At 45.2% G+C, this 19580-nt stretch overlaps 1 protein-coding gene across 3 annotated transcripts in view; it reads right to left on the reverse strand.

Annotated features, from left to right (window-relative positions):
- Nucleotides 1–19580, reverse strand: part of LOC149348190 (fatty acid synthase-like) — a 57755-nt gene that overhangs the window by 193 nt on the left and 37982 nt on the right. Inside the window, exons 16-25 of one of the 3 annotated variants that reach the window (XM_089587973.1) lie at nucleotides 17788–19012; nucleotides 16781–16935; nucleotides 15723–15932; nucleotides 14099–14428; nucleotides 11173–11292; nucleotides 9139–9494; nucleotides 8055–8408; nucleotides 6249–6492; nucleotides 3730–3972; nucleotides 2755–2982 (exon numbers count right to left, since the gene is read on the reverse strand). In XM_089587973.1, coding sequence (XP_089444099.1) covers nucleotides 2755–2982; nucleotides 3730–3972; nucleotides 6249–6492; nucleotides 8055–8408; nucleotides 9139–9494; nucleotides 11173–11292; nucleotides 14099–14428; nucleotides 15723–15932; nucleotides 16781–16935; nucleotides 17788–19012 — 3465 coding nt within the window. Of the gene's footprint in view, nucleotides 1–13; nucleotides 2983–3729; nucleotides 3973–6248; nucleotides 6493–8054; nucleotides 8409–9138; nucleotides 9495–11172; nucleotides 11293–14098; nucleotides 14429–15722; nucleotides 15933–16780; nucleotides 16936–17787; nucleotides 19013–19580 lie in introns of those variants that run through there. The other 2 variants (XM_089587974.1, XM_089587972.1) reach the window with 2 other exon arrangements.

A 19580-nucleotide genomic window follows, 5' to 3' on the forward strand; every position in this document is an offset into this window, starting at 1 on the left:
GAAGGAAGTATTGAGTTTGAAGATCACTTTAAAATGTGAACGGACATATTAATGGTTTTCTGGCGACACCAGCATTTTGCGACATACCTTTACCTGTCTGTAGGGTACTCATTACTACATGAAGCTCGGATATAAATATGACGTCGACATGTTTTCAGGAGGCAACAATTTTCGGTGAAAATGTTTAGCGTAACTGTGAGCAAGTGTTGTGAAGGAAAAGAGGGCGCGATTGTGCGGCTTCTATCCAGCGCTCAATAATTCCTCGTTTTCCGTTTATATTCTTCCTAACTGGCTATACACAGATTTCTCAATTTTTAATGGCACTCATAAAATTTTTATAGTGGCTTTATAATTTGAGTAGATTAGCTCGTATACTGACGAGGCGATTTTTTACAGTGACAGTTGCTTCAGATTCATTCTAGCCATTTAGAGCAGCTTTTCGCGGTAGAACCTACCGTCATCCAGGGTCGTACCGACAATCTACTTCGTAGCTCGACAGCTGCGAAGCGGCTGGGTGAGAGAGAAAAGCCTAGTTAATGCAGGTCTCCGCCGCTAGGAGCCCCAGGATAGCCGATTGATGGAGACCGCGGGAGAGGCTGAAATGAGGGTACGAGGAGCAGCCACTCCGTGACATAGGCAAGTAGGTGACGGCAGAGGGCGCTGGCGTTGCTTAGAGTTCAGTGGGTGGTAGAAATAAATCGAGAGCTTTACTGCATATTGGGCGAGTTGGTTGACATACATCTTGCAAAATTTTTAGCGCGAAAAACACGGAGAAACGCTATACGGGAGAAAGAGTTAGCATATCTGGACAAGCGCTTTGTGCCTTGATAGCAGGGGCTGGCGGTGATTGTTGTGTTTAGTTCTGTTCTTTTGCTTTTTGACCAACGATTTTATCGCACCTGCTTCCTTTATAAATAAATCTACGTGTTTTCGAATAGTGAGCACTCGTGTCGTCTACTCTTTCTGTCCGTGTTTTTCGTACTAAAAATTTTGCAAGATTAGAGAGCTGTTGCAGCAGTATCACTAGGTGCCCACGACAAAACAACAATCGAGGCACTACAGGGGCAGACAGACTGGGCATCGTTCGAAGCACGCGAAGTTCAGAGTGAAATACTATGTGAAGAACGCCTGAGGAAATATCACAATACCGGGTAGGCAGCTGAGGTTTTTAGATACTTTTACCAAAAGAGCGTTGACGCAGAGTGGTGGGGAAGGACTTAAAAGGTGGCGAGTAAGTATGCAGGAAAGAGGGACGGAGCATTAAAAGCTTAATTTAAACGACAGGCGAAGGACGAAGAAGGTATAAACTGGACTAATTGAGTGAAAAATAAACATACTAGAACTTTTGAAAAATCGCAAAGGAAAATCAGAAAGCAATTGCTCAATCATAACTCAAGAGGCAGTGCTCAGCTCTTTGAAATTGGGTGACAGTGTCATAGAACGCGGAGCTATAAAAAGAAATTTAGGTAAGAATATGAGACGTGTGCAGTGTTTGAAAATTTTAGACCCCAGTGCTTAGAGATAATAAAGGTCATGTGAATGAATCTGGGGTTGAAGTTAGCAAAAAACTTGCTGGAAGATTTGTGGCTTGAAAGCATGACTGTGATCTATGGCCCCAAGTTCATGATTAAAAATTGTATTTGAACAAAAAAGACAACTCTACAGAATTTGCCCTCAAGTTTGATGGATTGCTAAAAGAAATATAAAGAAAAAAACGCTGAACATGGAGGCACCTGACACCACTGCGTTTAAAAGCGGACGCTGTATGTTCCATTCATCCATCAATCCAGAAGCCGAGCGCCTGTTGACGGCGGTCGGTCCAGATTTCGAAGGGGTCGCGACGAGGAAAACTCGCTGCAGAATTTCCGCGCACCTGCTGCTCTACGTTTTGACCGTTTCTAGCAGTCGGTTTGCCATAGATTCTGTACAGGGCAGTTTCAACGACGATTTCTGCACCGTGAAGCTCCGACAGCGTATATGCATAAGCCTGGAGTCTGTGTAGCATGCTGGAAAAGCGGCAGAAGGTCGAGTCTGCACGTGGGCGTAGAGACGCAAAAACAGACCTGTCAGACGCCCTAACGGGGCGGTCGCTTCTGAGACCCCTGTATAACACCAAGATTGGCCTTCCACTCTAGGCCTCCCTGATGCTAATGCCAATCCGTTTCTGCTAATTCATGAGCTAAGCCTGGAAGCTTAGCTCTACCGATTTACTTTTCTTAGATTCCACCATATTTCACTAGTCAGAGGGTTGAAAACAACGTGCTGCACTACACAGGTTTATGGAAGTGGCAGTGGATGTCATACTGCAGCAGAAATGCTAGAAGCGGAACTTACTTTCAAAACACCAGCCCTATTATCAGCTTCAGGCACAATGGTTATGGTGCACGCAATGCTAATACAAGGCCCAAGAGTTCTGCTGCGTGCTAGTCTTTTTTTCCTTTAGCATGAAGCCAAAGTGGGAAGGTGGCTTGTCAGGTTAGAGCCTGGCCTTTCCGATGAGCATAAGGGTGCGGTCCTTCGAACTTCAGTGCTCACAGACATGTGGTAAGAAGGGTTCAAATTTTCGTGTATGGCGATTCTTCTAAAAAAGCTGTATAGGCTTCCTTTGTATCTTGAAGCTGCATGACTGTGATGAAGGGGATGCTGAGAATAAATTCGTCCCTGAATCAAATAAGTTTCATTTCCGAAGTGTCCCCCCAACATGTCGGTTAAGAATTTCTGTGTGATGCGGAAAATGGTATAATCGGAGCTTACTCTCCTCCCGTTTGGTTACAGCTTCGTTTTCGACTGGAGACGCTTTGTCGGTGGTGCTCTCCCCAATTTGGCGAAGCCTTCTGAGCGTGAGCTTGCGTATTTCGGTCATGGAGAGGGTGACGTCATAGTCTCTCTCCAGCGTCTGCTGCACTTCGACGCCTATGAGAGAGTCCATGCCAAAGTCACCGAGGCTCATGCTCGGATCCAGGCTCCCAGTGTTTTTCACACCTGCAAACGAACGTGTGCACGATTAACCGCGGGTATTTCGCGGGTTGAAATGTTCACTTCAATAATGGCAAAATACCTGAACTCTTCTCCGGGGCTGGGCTGCACCTCTGTGAAATCCGTAGGTACCACATAACTAACTAAAGGCGGTGTTTTCTCGTACGCGCCTTCTCTCCTGCTCACGCATATTAAATACCACGGGGCCACCTAGACAACACTACAACAGGTAAATGTGATGATTCTAGATCACAAATTATTAAGACACCGGTGCCGTTTACACTGCGTGAGGTCCCGCACCTGAAAGGTATAGCTCTGATATGGCTGCCGAACGAAAATATTTTTATTCATCGGATAGCTTCTTGCTTCCAGCGTCGCCACAGCAATGTAAACTAAACACAATAACCACCAAAGGCCTGACCACACTTAAACATGGTTGCAAGTAAGTAAGCCGAAACCATTGCATGGCTGTTAAACGTGGCTAATTTAGCTGTAGTCCCTACCGGCATTTGGCTCATGAAAAAAAATAATTCTCTTCGTCTGTGCCTACGCCATTAACCTCCTAAGAAATACACCAGGAATACCTTACCTAAATTACGAGTAAGACCAATTCACTGAAATAACCGTAGGCTGAGTCAACTCCTGAAGTATGCTAGTCCCTCCCCTCCCCCATCACCCCTCCCCCCCCCCCCCCAAAAAAAAAAAGGCGATTATGCATCGGCAATGCTGAACTACCAGCTAGTCTCCACTTACCAAATATATGTGTAATTGTCTCCACAATGTCCCGTGTCTTGGCTTTCGACTCGTCCGGGTTTGCGGACATGTCGGCCCTGACGAAGCTGCAGACGACGGGCTGCTTCTGGTTCAGCAATTGGTCCAGCACGTTCAGGCAACTGCCGATTGGCTGGGGAGCGTACCCGGCGAGAGTCATGTCGGCGCCTTTCGTCCGGTGCAACACTCCAACGTCACCAATAACACCCCACTGTATGGCCAGTCCTGGGCGCGCAAGAAGTGGAAGTTTTCCTCTTAATTTAACGATTTCCCGAAAGTGCGTTCATTGAACCTTTTATTGCTATAGTGGCGCCGGAAAAAATAGGCACCAACGTTTATTATCTTATAAAGGTTATCAATTTTATTCAAAGCGGTTGCAAAGATTGGTTACAAAAAAAATGAATACGACGATTATGAATTCATTCTAATGCACGTAATGAGCGCTAGCTGGTTTTCACTTTTTCTGTTATGATTAAAGGCTTTGCGATTGAAAATTTTGCATAAATCGAACATTTTTTTCCTAAGTCATTAATGCGCGGCTGCTACTAAAGTGAAGTGAAGGGGGGGGGGGGTCTGCTTGGCGAGCCCATTCTTAAGTTTTGGCACTTTTCAAGGAATGCTTCGAGCTGGAGCGCCCAAAGAGATATTTCACGCACGCCTTACTTTTAGCCTCAGCCAGCGCCTTCAGGAAACAGAGGAGGCTTCTGAGCTCTTTTTATCCACGGCGGTGGCTCAGCGGTTAGAGCGTTCAGCCGTCCGTAGTTCCCGGGTTCGAACCCGGCTGCGTTTCGACGGAGGCGAAGCGCAAAAGGCCGTAAATGTTTAAGTGCCTAGAATACATGCTTTTGTGCATTCTTACCGACTATGAGACCGCGGAGTTCAGCTGGGGATTTACTATAACTTTTTAAAAAACCGCAGATCGATAGTTCGTCGCTTAGTGGCGGCTTTTGAATGTATCCTTGCATTGTTGGTGCAGGTGCGAAAGTAAGTAAACGGTGCGGGCCATTCCGTTCTAGCTGCAGTCACACCTCCTCCATCAAACATGAAGAAATAATGTTTGTTTATGAGAAAACGATCTAGCGTTCGCTACTGTAGAAGGATACGACTCAAGAACGAAGCGGCAGATGCCCCTCAAAAGAGGACCTCCGGCAAATCGTCGACCTATTTTCGTGACAGTGCGGTTAAACCTTTTAAGCCATGGTTATTCCCCTTTCATCTGCTATCCCCTGTGATTTCACGCTAGCAGGTCAAGAGGGAGAGGAGGAGAATGACTCAGGTGGGAGAATCGCTTGACGCCATTGGCTGGAGGGGCTTCTTTGAGGGCCACAACGGCTTCTGTCTTGAGTTTTGTCTGTCAGTAGCCTGCGCATACTGCAATTTCCAGGTTCATTTAGGCGACGTGCGAAAAATGTTCCGAACCAATAGCACCCCGATGCTACTGTTTGCTTCAAACATGACGTCACGGCTATACCTCCGGTAACGGAGACAGTCGAGCAGCCGTCTGCAGTCTTCCCTGCCCCAGCTAGGCGGGATGAAGCTTATCGCGGTTCTGAAGTTTATCAATTATTAGTGCGATGACCTCTAGATAGGAGAAGACACTGCGCTGGGCGGCGCTACTGCCAAGGGCAGGCTGAGGGACGCTAACGGCGTATGGAATGGAGTTCATCGTCAGTGGCACTTTTGTGACGGTGTTCATGTTGTCGTGAAAGCGGAGAATTTTAGCAAAATATGCTGGACTGTTTAAACTGAGCCGCACTGGTCATAAATGTGACTATTCGCTTGACATAATCGGCGCAGGTAGCTGTTTGTGAACACTGCCGAACGAATTTATTTCAGACCACCTTTAAGAGCTTTATTTTGCTGTTTAACTGATTTCTGCTTGCATGCATTATTGAGTGCTTTGTGTTCCAATCTTGTCAAAGCCTGATTTTAAGGCCAGTGTTATTACCTAAAAGTACACACGAAAATCGGTAACAAATATACCTACGCTTTTTACAAACCTGTATATTCTTCCAACCACAAGGATCTAAAAAGCTGGTCATGTCATAAACCGTCATTGAGGTAAGCCAACACTTCATCTCGGAACACAACGCCGCAGTGGAAATCTCCGCATGGTTTGGCGGCTAAAGGTGATTCGTACACATGATACTTAAAGGAAATGAAGTGAGGGACGGCTTCAACAGATGCAGCTGTTGAAGTAATCTTCAGCATGTACGAGGTTGCTCAATGTGAAATTAAAGTAGCGTGTGGCCGTCGCGCTTCGCGAGGCGCTGCCACTAAGACGCTGCTAGAATAGTCTTCGTAGGCGCGTGCCCAACAAACTCGTCCGGCTTCTTCTGGTGCGCATGAGCACATGACGCCCACTCTCGCCGGCTCCATGTGGAAGCACTTCATGAAGTGAGCAGGCCACACGCTGCGCTCATAATTTTTATAATAAGTGACCCTGTTCATTTATAATCATTGTGTACGGGCCAGAGATATAAACAGGACTATTAACTCACCCCGCAGACCATCCGCGACCCGTCGCTCGCAGATGCGCTCCATGGCTGAGTTGGCGTAGCCGTAGTTGGTCTGCCCCACATTGCCGTCGCAAGAGACGAAAGATGAGAAGGCGACGAAATGGTCCAGCTCCGGGCAAGAGTTTCGCGAGAGCTCGTCTAGGTGGCCTGTGGCGTCCACTTTTATTTTGCCCACATCCTCGAAAGTCTCAGCAGACTGGTTGTCAAGCAGCCCGTCACGAAGCACCTGAAGACAACAAAAAGAGTGGCTGGTTTTTCAAAAGGTCACGTCTGTATCCCACCGTTTAGCCCGGCAGAGTACAGACTTTCTCTATATTACCAAAACAGCGTTAAAGGCCCCGTTGGATAGAAAATTTGTTGTCCAGTTGCGCATCGCTTAACCGCTGCACCACTGTGCGAGAAAGTGTGTCAGGATCCCCAGAGATCTATAAATGTAGAGAATTGCCTTCTGCATATACGAGATTTAATCCACTACACTGTTTAAGACGAAGTTTATGTGTCCTCTCGAATTTTTTTTTTCCTTTCAGTGTGCCAGAAAAAGCCGAGAGGAAAGTTGCTACTATATGTATAATAACTGATTTACAAGTGTCATGGCAGTTACCCTAGGTGATTTCAGGGTTGGTGTGCAATAAACACGCAGTGTAGGCCGAAAAATTAATTATGCAGATCGTGATTTCAGGAATTTTTCCAACAGCGAGAATGATCTTTTTTTTTACCTGGCGCGTTACTAAGGTTACAGGAATCTATGACCGATCTGCGAAAAGCAGAGCACTACAATCAGCACTTTCAAGTGTTTATTCGCTATAAATACGACATACTAACTATATACATACTTACTCCAGAAATAAGCTTGATGAAATCAGATAATTATTTAATATTCACATTGAAAAGGTCTAAAGGAAACGTTAAAGCGCCCTTTGAGGCATCGTTTCGAAAGTTATTTTTCCAAAGCTGCATTACAGATACCGAACGCTAACAGCCTGGTGTCGTTAAGGAAGTTACATACGAAAGGCACGCGACTTCATTAAAAGGCATTCACACATTACTTGATTGTGGTGATTCATGAATTTCTAACGCCTCCGTGGTGGCTGAGTGGTTATGGCGCTCACCTGCTGACCCGAAAGGCGTGGGTTCGATCCCGGCCACGGAGGTATAATTTCAATGAAGGCAAAATTCTAGAGTCCCGTGCACTGTGCGATATCAGTGCACGTTAAAGAACACCACGGTGTCGAAATTTCCGCAGCCCTTCACTACGGCGTCGCTTATTCCCTGCGTCGCTTTGGGACCTTAAACCCCCCACAAACCATGAATCTTAACCACAATTTTCAAAACAAGCTAGTTATGACTTTGCCTTTCTGGAATTCAGCTATCCCTGCAAGAGCCTAAGAATGCAGCCGGAATATTGCAGGTCTTCAAACAGATGAATCAGTTATTGCTCGTAAATTTTTTACTGTAGGGTTTAACGTTCAAAAACGACATACTGCCTATGCCGGATCCTGTACTTGTAGACTCCAAAGTAATTTTAGCTGCCTGGGGTTTCTTAACTTGTGCTGATATCGCAGAGCGCACGGGAAGCGCTCCTTAGCTAACCTATTTCAAATAATGCAAATCAAGCTAATATTTGCAATGCCCTGGAAGACAGAATGTGGAAATGAGCGCTGCTGTTCTGCCTTTCCTTGCGTGAAAACTTTTCCACCTCATACTCGAAATCAACACGCTCACAGAACATAGTGCGCATAAGTACAGTGCGTCCTATTCCCACAAATTATCACCACAGTTTTCCCTTACCAAGGCGACGTTGAAGACTCCGCCGACAGGACCCATGACCGATGCTTCTTCAATTATCTTCTCAGCCCCCTGCTTCGTAGAGGCGTCTGCTCTGCTAACGATGACCTCAGCTCCAGTGTTCTTCCACCTCCAGAGACAGAGCCGCTGGTATCCGTTCTGCACTTCCGATCGGGAGCTGAGCAGGAGCTTTCGGCAGCCACGGCCAACCATCCAGTCGGCGAGCTCCAGGCCGGAGCCGCCCAGGCCCCCTATGATGACGTAACATTTGTGTGCGTAGAAATAGGTGCGCGTCACTGCCTCCACTGCGAAAGGCGACACTTGGACTCTCCCTCGACTGCTGTCTTGCGGCTGAACCTGCGAGAAGCAGTCATAAAGTCGTCAGCAGCTGACCGACGACAGTATTTTCTAAAAAATACCGACGTAATCGGAGTATTCTTCTGTCGCACCGCTGTTCATTTTTTTTTTTTGTAGGCGGGAGGGGAGAGGAATTGTAATATATTGCGGATCCTGCTTACAACCCCAAGGGGTGGCACACGATTCAGCAGCAGCGGGTGACCACGGAATAAAAGAGAACAATAGGCAGTGATGTCGCATGGTACGGTTGAATTAGTCATTTGTGCATCTGAAAGCGCTACCACTTCGTCTACTGAGGTGCTGTCAAGGTACATTGAAAGCTAGGCAAGGACAGTAAGCTTTAAATTCTTTGGCGCATACCGTATCCTCTAGCTTCGCTCTTGTGTTTTATTTCTCTTTTTAACGCTACGTCTTTATGCCGTCTTTCACCATATACTTTCTTTTGTTAACAACGTACACATTAGATAGCATGTTTCCGGGCAACGTGATGGGATTCGATAATTGTTTAGGCCAACTTGAGCGATGGTACACAGACGACTCAGAGAATAAGCAATGTGTCCTGTTCGCCGTGGTCCTGTCTCAACGTCTACGTCGACCGTGTACCATTTTTCAAGCAGACATATCCCGATCAAATGCGCTCATGGTGTCGGCAACTGTTCATGATGTTTCTCCAAACTACATGAGGAAGTACAGTTTTTTCGCTCTTTCTCTACAGTGCATTCTAACTTACCTGCAGCACAACCTTCCCAATGTGCTTTCCGGAGGCCATGAAGCGGAACGCCTCCTCCGCCTGGTCCCGCCTGAAGCGAATGACGTCCAGGGGTCGCACCACGCCGGAGGCGATGCCCTCTTGGACGAGATCTCTCACTCGACGCTTGTTGGCCGCCATGAGCGGACCGTCCTCGAGCAGTGAATCCAGAAGAATTCCGCAGAAGGTGACGCTCTTGAGGAAAACTGACATCCCCAGCGAGGAATCCTTGGCCAGATCGAACTTGCCAATCTCCAGAAAACGGCCGTGAGTCGCCAAGCAGCGCAGGCTTGCCTGGAGTTTCTCTTCCGATAAGGAGTTGAGCACGAGGTCTACTCCTGGTGTAAAGGAGAAGGGAGAAAGCAAACGCTTAGTCGAAAACATAGGCGAATGGAAGTACTCCTATCGGCACAAAATCTATTCAGGAGAGAGAGCAGATCTACTCGCTTGGTGACGTTTTTGCAAGTTGCTGATTCCTGTAAATTGATATCGATACAATATACCAAATGCAGTTTTACGAAAGGAGCTCCGTAGCTGACGTGCTTAGTCTACTCTACGTGGGGCCTTAAAGCAATTTTTCCCGAGCATTTCAATCCGCAGAAGGCTTCCACCACTGGAAAGAAATAATGGGCCCATTAAAAACAGGTCAGCACCCGGGTGGACTTGAGACCAAACCCCGCACCCCAGCGGTATCATGCTGATCACTTAACTGCAGTGTTACTGCCCCATCAATGCCACATTTTGGGTCGATGAAAAATTAAACTCCTTCCCCGTGCATTTTCAAGCATGACGATACTACACGGCTGTGCACTTTCGCAAAACACATATTTCGTCTGAAAATGGAGCTCTTTTTATCAACCATTCCTGCTACTAAAGCTTTAGACCGGAAAAATTTAATTGCTTATCATTATGTTTTTACAGTGATCTATTTATTAATCATCAGTGACTCACGTGGACTTTTTGTGTTCTACGGAATGTTCGTATACTAACCAGCGGATAGCATCATTCAAGGCTGCATTACTTGCCGCTTCTGAACGAACCTCGATTTCACTGATGGTCACTTTGGAAAAAAAAACTCTCTGCCAGTTGTCAGTAAAGAAAACTGAATAAACATCTTGCAGCGAGCTTTAAGGGGTAGTCGGAATTAGTTTACTTATCCGATGAATGCGATTAACGCGTCTTACAGGTTTTTTTATCAGGGAATCAAATGGGACAAAACCAATTAACGCAGGCGATATTAAGCTTCAACCCACAGAGTAAAGAACAAGAAATATTTTCATGTGGAAGCTGGATAAAATGCCAATGAAAAAGTATAAAAAGAAAAAGTCAACAGGCTTTGATTCCAAGTACTTGCAACCGCTCATCAAATCGCAAACAGTGTGACAGGAATTACGGCAACCATTAAGCGAAAGAGAAGTCCGACAAAGCCAGATGACAAAACTACAAAATCGCCAGTAATCCCATTTTCGTAAACTGGTAAATGTGCGCAGAAAAAAAAAGAAAAACCCGGCATGAAGGAATGAATTTCTACATTACGCATGGTTGAATTTCATAAGGACGCTAAACGGATACAATAAACCGTAGCTGGGCGGCTTATATTGTTGTGACCCTCATCGTTCACAGCCCTTGCTACGTGCACTGCAAAGAAAACGCTTTCACACTGATGTCCAAATAATTTTTTCCTGCGCCAGCTACGGCCACGTTTTACTCGCAAGATTCCTAACCCTTTTAGCCCTGTTTGTTCTGTGCCCGCGTTAGCTATGGCCGTTGTCTCCGGCAATTAAATTCGTTATCGCAACGGGTGGTCCCTTACTGGCACACTGCGTTACGCCTTACACGAGGCAACAATACAAAAGCCAGAGAGAGTGATCTGAAATGGAGCAAACCTCCTTGCAGCGACGCAGTACTAGAATAGACAATTTCTGCTGCAGAACGCCACTCCAACGCCAACACCTGGTTACTTCATTACGTATTTTCTGAAGTCCCTTTTCATCACAGTGTCGACGTATGACTCACCCCTCCCTCCGGTTTCTCGCCGAACGTGTTCCTCGAAGGATAGGTCTCGTGAGTTGGCGATGTTTCGGTCCTTCAGCTGCGGAAAGCGACGCTTGAGAAACCCTCGCTTTTCCTTGGAACCTAAGGGGCGAGGCGCAACGGTGAGAGGTGCATTTTACACTCCCAATCTGTTTCAATGTGGTAAAAAAAAATAGGACTGCTTCCGCTGCACAGTGCAAGCTCTCGAAGACGACAGTAGCGGGAAAACTTGAACTGCAGTGTGTAAGCATGAAATATTGATTTCAATAATGAATGAAGTATGTTTGCACGGAATAACGCTATAAAAGTGAACTATTTTTTGTGCAATGCCATAAAAGCTGCGTACAAACTCTTCATTTGTTTAAGTGTGCGCTCGTAATAGGTAACGAATTTTTGACTCGTTCTATCCTTCCTGGCCCGTATAATATATGCAGCGGTGAATGAAATAAAACGAGTGATTGAAATAAAACCTCAAAACTAATCATTAGATTCTCGCATACTTTTGTTAACCAAGGCTATCCTGAATGAAAGTATTTAGTATTTGCACACACAATGAGGAACCAAATGTTGTGTCCCGGAGTTTTCCCTTGCAGGGAGAATTTTACCTTGCAAACAAAAACTTAGTTTGTGTAACCTGTGCATACAACAACAGGGAACGCTGCAGCGTTTTGTGCTGCTCCAGCTATAGTGCAAATAAAGAAATTTTCGAGGAACAAGATTGACATGATAGAGATAAACGCAGCAGATGCGCTCATTTTAAACTAAGCATAATTTTGCCCAACTTGTACAGGAGCAAAAGTTAGAAAGTGAGAATGAAAGTGTATGGGGAGTGTTTATAGCAATCAGGGCAATAACGCTTACGGCATATGCAGTAGAAACGTGACTTAGCCTAGGCCTTATCTTGAAACAAAGTTCAGTAATCTGTTAAGCATAATATTGAGCTGTCAAAAAATAATTAAAGAATACGCTATTCACTATGTGAATAATGACATTAGGTCTCATGACAAAGAATTTTAATGCACGCATTTATTTTGCACCTTTGCTTATCTGCCGAAACATTGATGAGATCAGATGCTTTAACCGATCATTTTGCGCGACATCGCTCTCCTAACACTATTTCACAAATATGTGTACTCTAATAGAACTAGTTCATTTCGCCTCGATATCCCATCCCGCACGTCGAAAAGATGGCATAATCAGCTCAGTTTCGCAAGGATATATGGTGATACATACGCTTTCAATTCAGCTGCACTACCACGAGCCATCAGATTATGGAATGATCTACCAGAAAACGTCGCTTCCGTATCTAATCTCGATTCTTTCCATACTCAGCTCATCACACATTTCACCGAAACCGTCATTTAGCACGCCTCCGTTGAAATCTTTCTTTATTTCTTATTTTTTGTACTTTACTTTGCTGCTACTGACGTGCCTTCTTGATATTTTCTTACCTATGTTTGCCTATTACGTTCCCGTGTTTGCCTTAATCACGTTATATTACTCATTGTTAGAACGTTCCGCGAGTACATTATCCTTTATTGTTGTGCTTAATTTGTGTCGCGTTTTTTTTGGTGTTGTTGTTTCCGCCGTGTTTTTATTTCTCTAATTTTTTTGACATATTGTTTATCATGACTGTATGTTTCCCTTTTGTTACATTATTATTAATGCATCGTATTGTTGATTTATTTTTGTCATGATCCTATGTTTCCCCTTTTCTTTCCTATAGCTATTAATGTACCGTATAGAATTTTTCGTCCCCCTTGCACAATGCCCAATGGGCCTGTAAGGTATTTCAAATAAATAAATAAATAAATAATCATAAGTTCAGTGCCATGAAGAAATTTAACAAGCAATGCATTGCTGTACTTGTCTCGGCATAGGAGACCTCCTCAAAGACATCTGTATCATCTCGGCATGGTTCCTTACTGAACAAGGCATGGTTCCTTACTGAACAAGGTTCTGTAACTGCCAATTCAAACAACCCTCACCCTCCCTGTCAAGAACTAATACGCGAGGTAATGCTCTCGGCATTTCATGTACAGTGATCTGAGATTCGAACTTGAGTTGTTTGAAATTTAGTTTTCTTGGACCACTTAAATACCAAACGGTACAAGAAATCAAACGGAGGAAAACGTACAGAGCTTAAAATCGTGACTGAGCCCTTAGAGTTAAAAAGGCGGAGCAGATGATCACCTCAAATATAACCCGTGGTTTTCAAGACACAAAATCGGATTTTGAAACTATGAACACATCATCACTGATTTTTTTTTTTTCATGTTCAAGTACATCTTATTCCGTTCCGCTTTTAACAACTGAGGCTAGTTGTCTCATGTAAACCAATTTCTCAATTTTTTTGACCACGTGGTGCCCACGTATGGCATTAAAATTTGCTGCATTCGTTTTTGACCCTCTTTATTGCGTTGTTTTTTTTTCAATTTCTGCAGCACTTTCGTTGGTGTTGCAAGTCTAATATTTTTTGCGTGCACTACTCCTGCCGGACCCACTACGTGCATGTGGCTACAATAATGTTCTCAAAGTCCTAGCTTGGCGCATGATAGTCTTAGTCGCTTATGCGCCATAAAACACAACACAACACTACACAATGTTCTCAAAGTAGCAAGAGCATGAATCGCGATATCACATGTGGCTTGTATTAGTGCAGCTGCTCAGCTAACAAATCAACCTGTCCTGTTTTTTCGCTTAAACTTTCTTCCCATGTAAAGAATGACGTTATTAAGAGACGCCTCCGTAGTTCCTGTTTGTGGCTGCCCATGAGTAGTATGTATTGCTTGCAACGAATGCGAAAACGAGACCATGACTGAAGTGAGAAGTCGGCATTGACGATGATTGATTTACAGTGCGAAAGTCATCCCCCGACTAGCGTCACTGCTCTCCTTTTAACACTCACCAACGGTGGTGAAAACGGTGCATCCCATAGAGAGGGCGATGGAGATAGCTGCCTGGCCGACGCCTCCACTGCCAGAATGAACCAGAAGCGATTCTCCAGGCTGCATGTTCCCACGCACCAGGAGTGCGTAGCAGGCAGTGGAGTATGCCATGGGGACCGTTGATGCCTCCTCTAGTGACCAGGCGTCAGGAACCTCCCAGAGGAAGTCGGGATCCACAGATACTACCGTAGACATTCCCTCGGCGGGCACCAAGCCCATGATCCGGCGGCCCTGGGAGTCACGACCCGAGAACTCCAAACCAAGGAGGCAATCACGGCTGGCCATGTTGCCTGCGCATTGTGAATGTGAAGCGCTTTGACCAAGCCCATGTGTTCGTCTCACCGCTAAAAGCATCAGAACTGCGTTGAGCTAAGTGCACGGTCTTTATGCTGATAACCTTTTTGCCCCACTTTAACATGGGGCTTTGTGACACGCCCTATAATTCCTGGAGATAACTTCGAACAAGATGTTGATGGCTTTTTGATTCATTTATCCCGTACCTCAAGATTGGTCGCAAAAGACAAAAAAGAAATTATTTCCGCAATTAAGGAGTTCAACTGGACTGCCTAATTTGGCCCAAGTGCCCTTACATGAACATCACTCTTCTCGAAAGACGGGGCTAGGGCACTAGACTGCATGGTGTACAGCATGATATGACTGACACATGGTTGCACCACACCGGAAAGTTGGCTTGGCGCATTGTCCCCGCCAGGTTCCAGTAGTTGGGATACAGCTGGCAATTAGTCTATAGGCACAGTGCAGTCCATCCCAGTTTTTAATTATAGCGTAGCTTGGCCTGACTTCATTGCGGACATTTCTGAGGACGTTGTGCCTGTGCGATGGAATAGGCATTTGGCGTAAACGACCGCAACTTTCCTGCTATGTTTCTTTTTTATTCCAGCTATATTTTCTGGTTCGCCGTATGTCCCTCAGTACAAGGGAGCAAACCTCTGCCTTCAACTGGTAAAGCTCCATTCCTTCCCTTGTCCATCTTTTCTCTCAACTACCAATGTTGAATTACGAATGCTATTTGAAGAAGGTGGAACATCAACATAGAGCAATATAGAGAGGACGACAAATTTAGCCTACCGAACAGACTAGCGAGGGAGCAAAAGTTACTAAATATTCAACTTTCTGAAAAACATTGCGACTCATAGTGCCGAAAACTTGGGACTAAACCGTTTTTCTTCAGTGAGTGTACTTAGCATTGCGCATTGTTCGATCCTCTTGTTTTTATCTATACAAAAGCTTCAAGTGGTGGCGCTATTAATGTTACCGTTTCAGTGTGGTTAGCTTCACATAATTACGCAATTCTGTCCGGTTCTTTCATTATTGAACAAAACTGAGGTTATCAAATTAGTTTTCAGTTCACAGCAGACTAACCAAAAAAATTTCTGCGTTTACGCCTTTTCTCCTTTCATGCTTTCAGATATTTCCGGAAATTTCTATCTGCTAGTAACACACCTTCGTGAGCACAAGCAGCCTTTGATTAGCCCGCTACGAAGAACGTGACAGAGATTCAACCAGTCTTCAGTTGCAGTAAGCTTATTAAAAAAATGGCAAGGGCTTGTAGAGCAAGCTTACCTGGCAGAGCATCGGGAGGAAGCTTCCCCGAGGCAAGCATGACGTCACGGAAGTTGAGTGGAGCATAGTGCACGTAGCAGAGCCCACTACCGACGATTCCAGGTGATTGCGCGTAGCGAAGCGGAGATTCGTACCACTGTAGACTTGACAGGTCACCGCGAGTCTCTACGTTTAGGCAGGCGTACTCAGTCATCCTTTTCGGAGCTCCAACTGCAACATGTATTCAGACATTATGTTTAGCCAGAGGAATGATTTTCATGCACTCCTTATTTCAGGCCCTTCTTAGTACTAAGTGTCCGTCTCTTGGCCGAGGAATCCTAGTAAAGAACCTAACTATTCACCGCCAAACGCATATAAAGACCCAGGGAACGACAGATGAACAGTGATTGTGAGCCCTGGTCCGGCGTCTGGGTTTCGAGAAAGATATTTCGTTAGACAGCGCATGTTTAGTCGACATTATGAGTTCTACGTTACTCAATAAGAAGAAACCTGCTTTCCGCATTATCACATCGACGTACTAGGCACCGCTGCGGCTATTAGGCAGACCGTCAACCGCTGCATATTTATCCACACTTCTCTTGAATGGGATTGCGTTTTTCGATTGCCTGACTTTCGCCCCACCACATGCAGCATTTAGCAGATTTTTTTTTTTTTGTAACAACTGGTTTTCATCACCCTCAGCTCAAAGCCCGTTTAAAGGAAATAATCAAACTAATCTCCTCACTCCGCATCAACCTCAGCCGCCTTCTGTTATTTCTGCTCAACATGGCAGCCACTTCCTCACTTGAAAATATCACCAGTTGCATTGTGAGCTCTTGTACTTCCGATATTTATTTTTAGCTAAAATAGCATAAACTACTGTTTCCGCGCTAATTTATGCTGCTCTGTGCTTATGTTGCACCTATTATTTCAGAAGTCTGTCTGATAAAATGCGGCCCTAGAGGGCATGTCTTTTACCCTTTCACAATACGTAAAAACACCCTCTATTGGTATCCCGAAGGAACCTGATCAAATATGCACAGTCTTCCAAACATAGATAACGATCGCGATCCACTCACGTGTCTGAGTTGCCACGTGCCTGTATGATCCCCACTGTCCATCTTGATATACGTTCATGACGAGGTCCTTTTCCAAAATCTTTTTGAATTCTTCGCCATCCAGCATGAAGTCAACCGGGGTTTTCCGTACCTTCTGGCTGGCGTCAAATAAACATCTGTGAAAGAAGACCGCGACAACAAGGAAAAATAAACGCATACAGTAGGATTTAAAAGCAACAATTAATTTTTATATATATCTAATAAAATATGCAGTTGCAGAAAAACTGTTACAAAATAAATATTTTATATATAGGAAACGTCCCTTGCATTCACAGAAAACACGGCACCTTTAGGACACCACACCACAGAAAGGTCATGCCATTGCTAACATAAAATACTTACGAAGTCACAAAGATACACAATTAGGAAAATGAGGGAAAATAAAAACAACATGCAAGTTCATCAGCGCCCGTGTTCATGCATGATTATCTTCGGCGGGAATTTCATTAATAGATTCTGTCTAACCTTAATTTAGATTAGCAGTGCGCTGAAAGACCGATAGTATTTCTGTCAATGGGTCATGCTTCAAGAATTGCTGCTTTTGGTGCTACCTCTGTGACGCCAAAGAAGAAATGACTCTTTTACGCTTTCCTCGCATATAGTTCGCATCCCCGGCGGGAGTAGTCTGAAATTAAACTATTCACAAGATCCTGAAATTTGAAATTTTTACGCATTGGCTGCATGCTAGCTCGCAGTCGCCAGTGTCCCTGATCAACTGCAGCTCAGTAATACCGCTTACGTCGGTAGGCATATTATTGCGCTATTCCAGTTGCTAAGGTTCCTGTATTACAGCAAAAAGCGCAGTCGTAAAAACGACAGATCAGCAGACGGACGTCCGAGTGCTCTTCACTTTGCCTTTTTTACCTGTTCTACTCTTGTGACCTCAATTTCTAACTAGGGATGTCGAATGCTGGTCCATAACTGGCATTCAAAACCGAAGTTAGTGGGTAGCGTTTCGCAATGCGTACCTTATACGGTTCCCACCTCTTTCCACTCGTAGGCAGTTCACCAAACCGACAATACCGCTGACGGGGGAATCATCAGCGAGCAGCCAAACGTTCTTCCTCGCCTGGTAGTTCTCACATTTTAAAACATTGTTCTTGAGGGCATCAACCCAATCGAATCCCGAATTTTTCACTTTGACCACATCTTGCTTCTCTACGACGGCGGCCACGTTGGCTTTTCTCAGTAGCATCAGCGTCGACCACTTGTTCGACTTCAGTCCCACCAAGTAAAAACCGGAAGCTCTGAAGACGGACTCTACCACCTTCCTTTCATGATGTGGTAGCGGAACTCTCCCTAGAGTAGACAATAATATCTCGGCTGGAGTCAGGGCTGTACGGTGATGCAGAAGTACGAACCCGCCCTCACCACAGCACATTGACATTTGTTCAGCCAATGCCTCAAGGCCGTTTCTTTCACTGGGAACATCGCGCACGACGATCAAATCAACCTCCGGTAACTCCGCTCTTGAGGTGCAGGTCAGATCCCACACAACTGTCCTGGTTCCTTCCGGCAGTTGCTTCATTGCAATGGTCTCAGGGCATGGGTGGGCTATGGTGTATTCAGACTTAACCAACGTATTGGAGAGAGGGAGCCGAGAAGACACCCATGGTGCTAGCAGCGGATCGCTTACGTCAACCGCCAATTCCAGCATTCGAATCCTCCTCGAGCTTGTATTTTCAACAGCTACGTCAAGAAGGTGCCTCAAGGAATCTTCTACGAACAAAGCTGTGTTAAGGAGGTCTTTGTCCAGGTCTTTCCCATATCTTGCTAGTGCCGACTGCACGGCTGAAGCTAGATTTGAATCAGGACTTTTCACATTGTTCTCAATGTCGGCTACAACCTGCAGGATGACGTGGTCCTCAGCCGGGCTTTTCAAGAACCGTCCGAGCCTTCCTTCTGCTGCCTTGTAACGCTCCTTTGTAAGTTCTGAGATCTCCGATATATTTTGGCAGCATGCCGCGCGAATGCGCCCGGCCACCAGGCTGCACACATCAATGTAATCAAGCACCAAAGTTTCCCGTTCGTTTTCAGCGGACTCGTCGTCTATGTACGGCACAAACTTGTACTCGTCGATACGCAGCGCCGGCTCCGCTAGGCGTCTCGGAGCAATACTTGTCTTCAGGCCTAGAATGGCAATTCCTCCAGCACGGCATGCGTTGAGGCAGCTGTCGTATGCCGTGGGTATACCTGCAGAAGTACAAACTAACTATAGTTTGTGTTCACTTGCGCAGCCCTGGTAGGCGTCAAAAGGGATGGTACAGGAGTTGTACCACATTGAAAGAATATAAACAACAATGCATTAGGAACTAGAACGACAAAACGGTTAGATATTCAAAAGGGCGAGTACACTGGCATGAACTGTAAGAATATAAATGCCTAATAACTTGAAAGGGCCTTCAAAAAGCACTACATCCCTCAAAGAAATTTTAGAATCCAGAAAGGCAGAAACAGAAGAAAGATATCCTACTTTGCGTGTTTTTTGTTCACTAAACACTTAGTGCTTTTGCGGTCCAGGGCCCTCGTTCTCGTCTTTGCAAGCGCTCATTCTACAGAGTATCTCTTGATTCACTGAACGAATTAGTCACAGCTCTAACACGTGATATCTATTGAAAATTTCTTTGAACAATATGGAGAAGCACCGGACAGGGAAGCAACTGCAGAGAAGCATATATTTATTGACGCAGTTCGTGCTGAAGGCTGAGAAATGTACAGCAACTTTTATGTTCAGAGTAAGAAATATTGGCAACTGTATAAC

Source organism: Amblyomma mixtum, chromosome 4, assembly GCF_055824585.1.
Source record: "Amblyomma mixtum isolate Tamu chromosome 4, ASM5582458v1, whole genome shotgun sequence".
NCBI lineage: Eukaryota > Metazoa > Arthropoda > Arachnida > Ixodida > Ixodidae > Amblyomma > Amblyomma mixtum.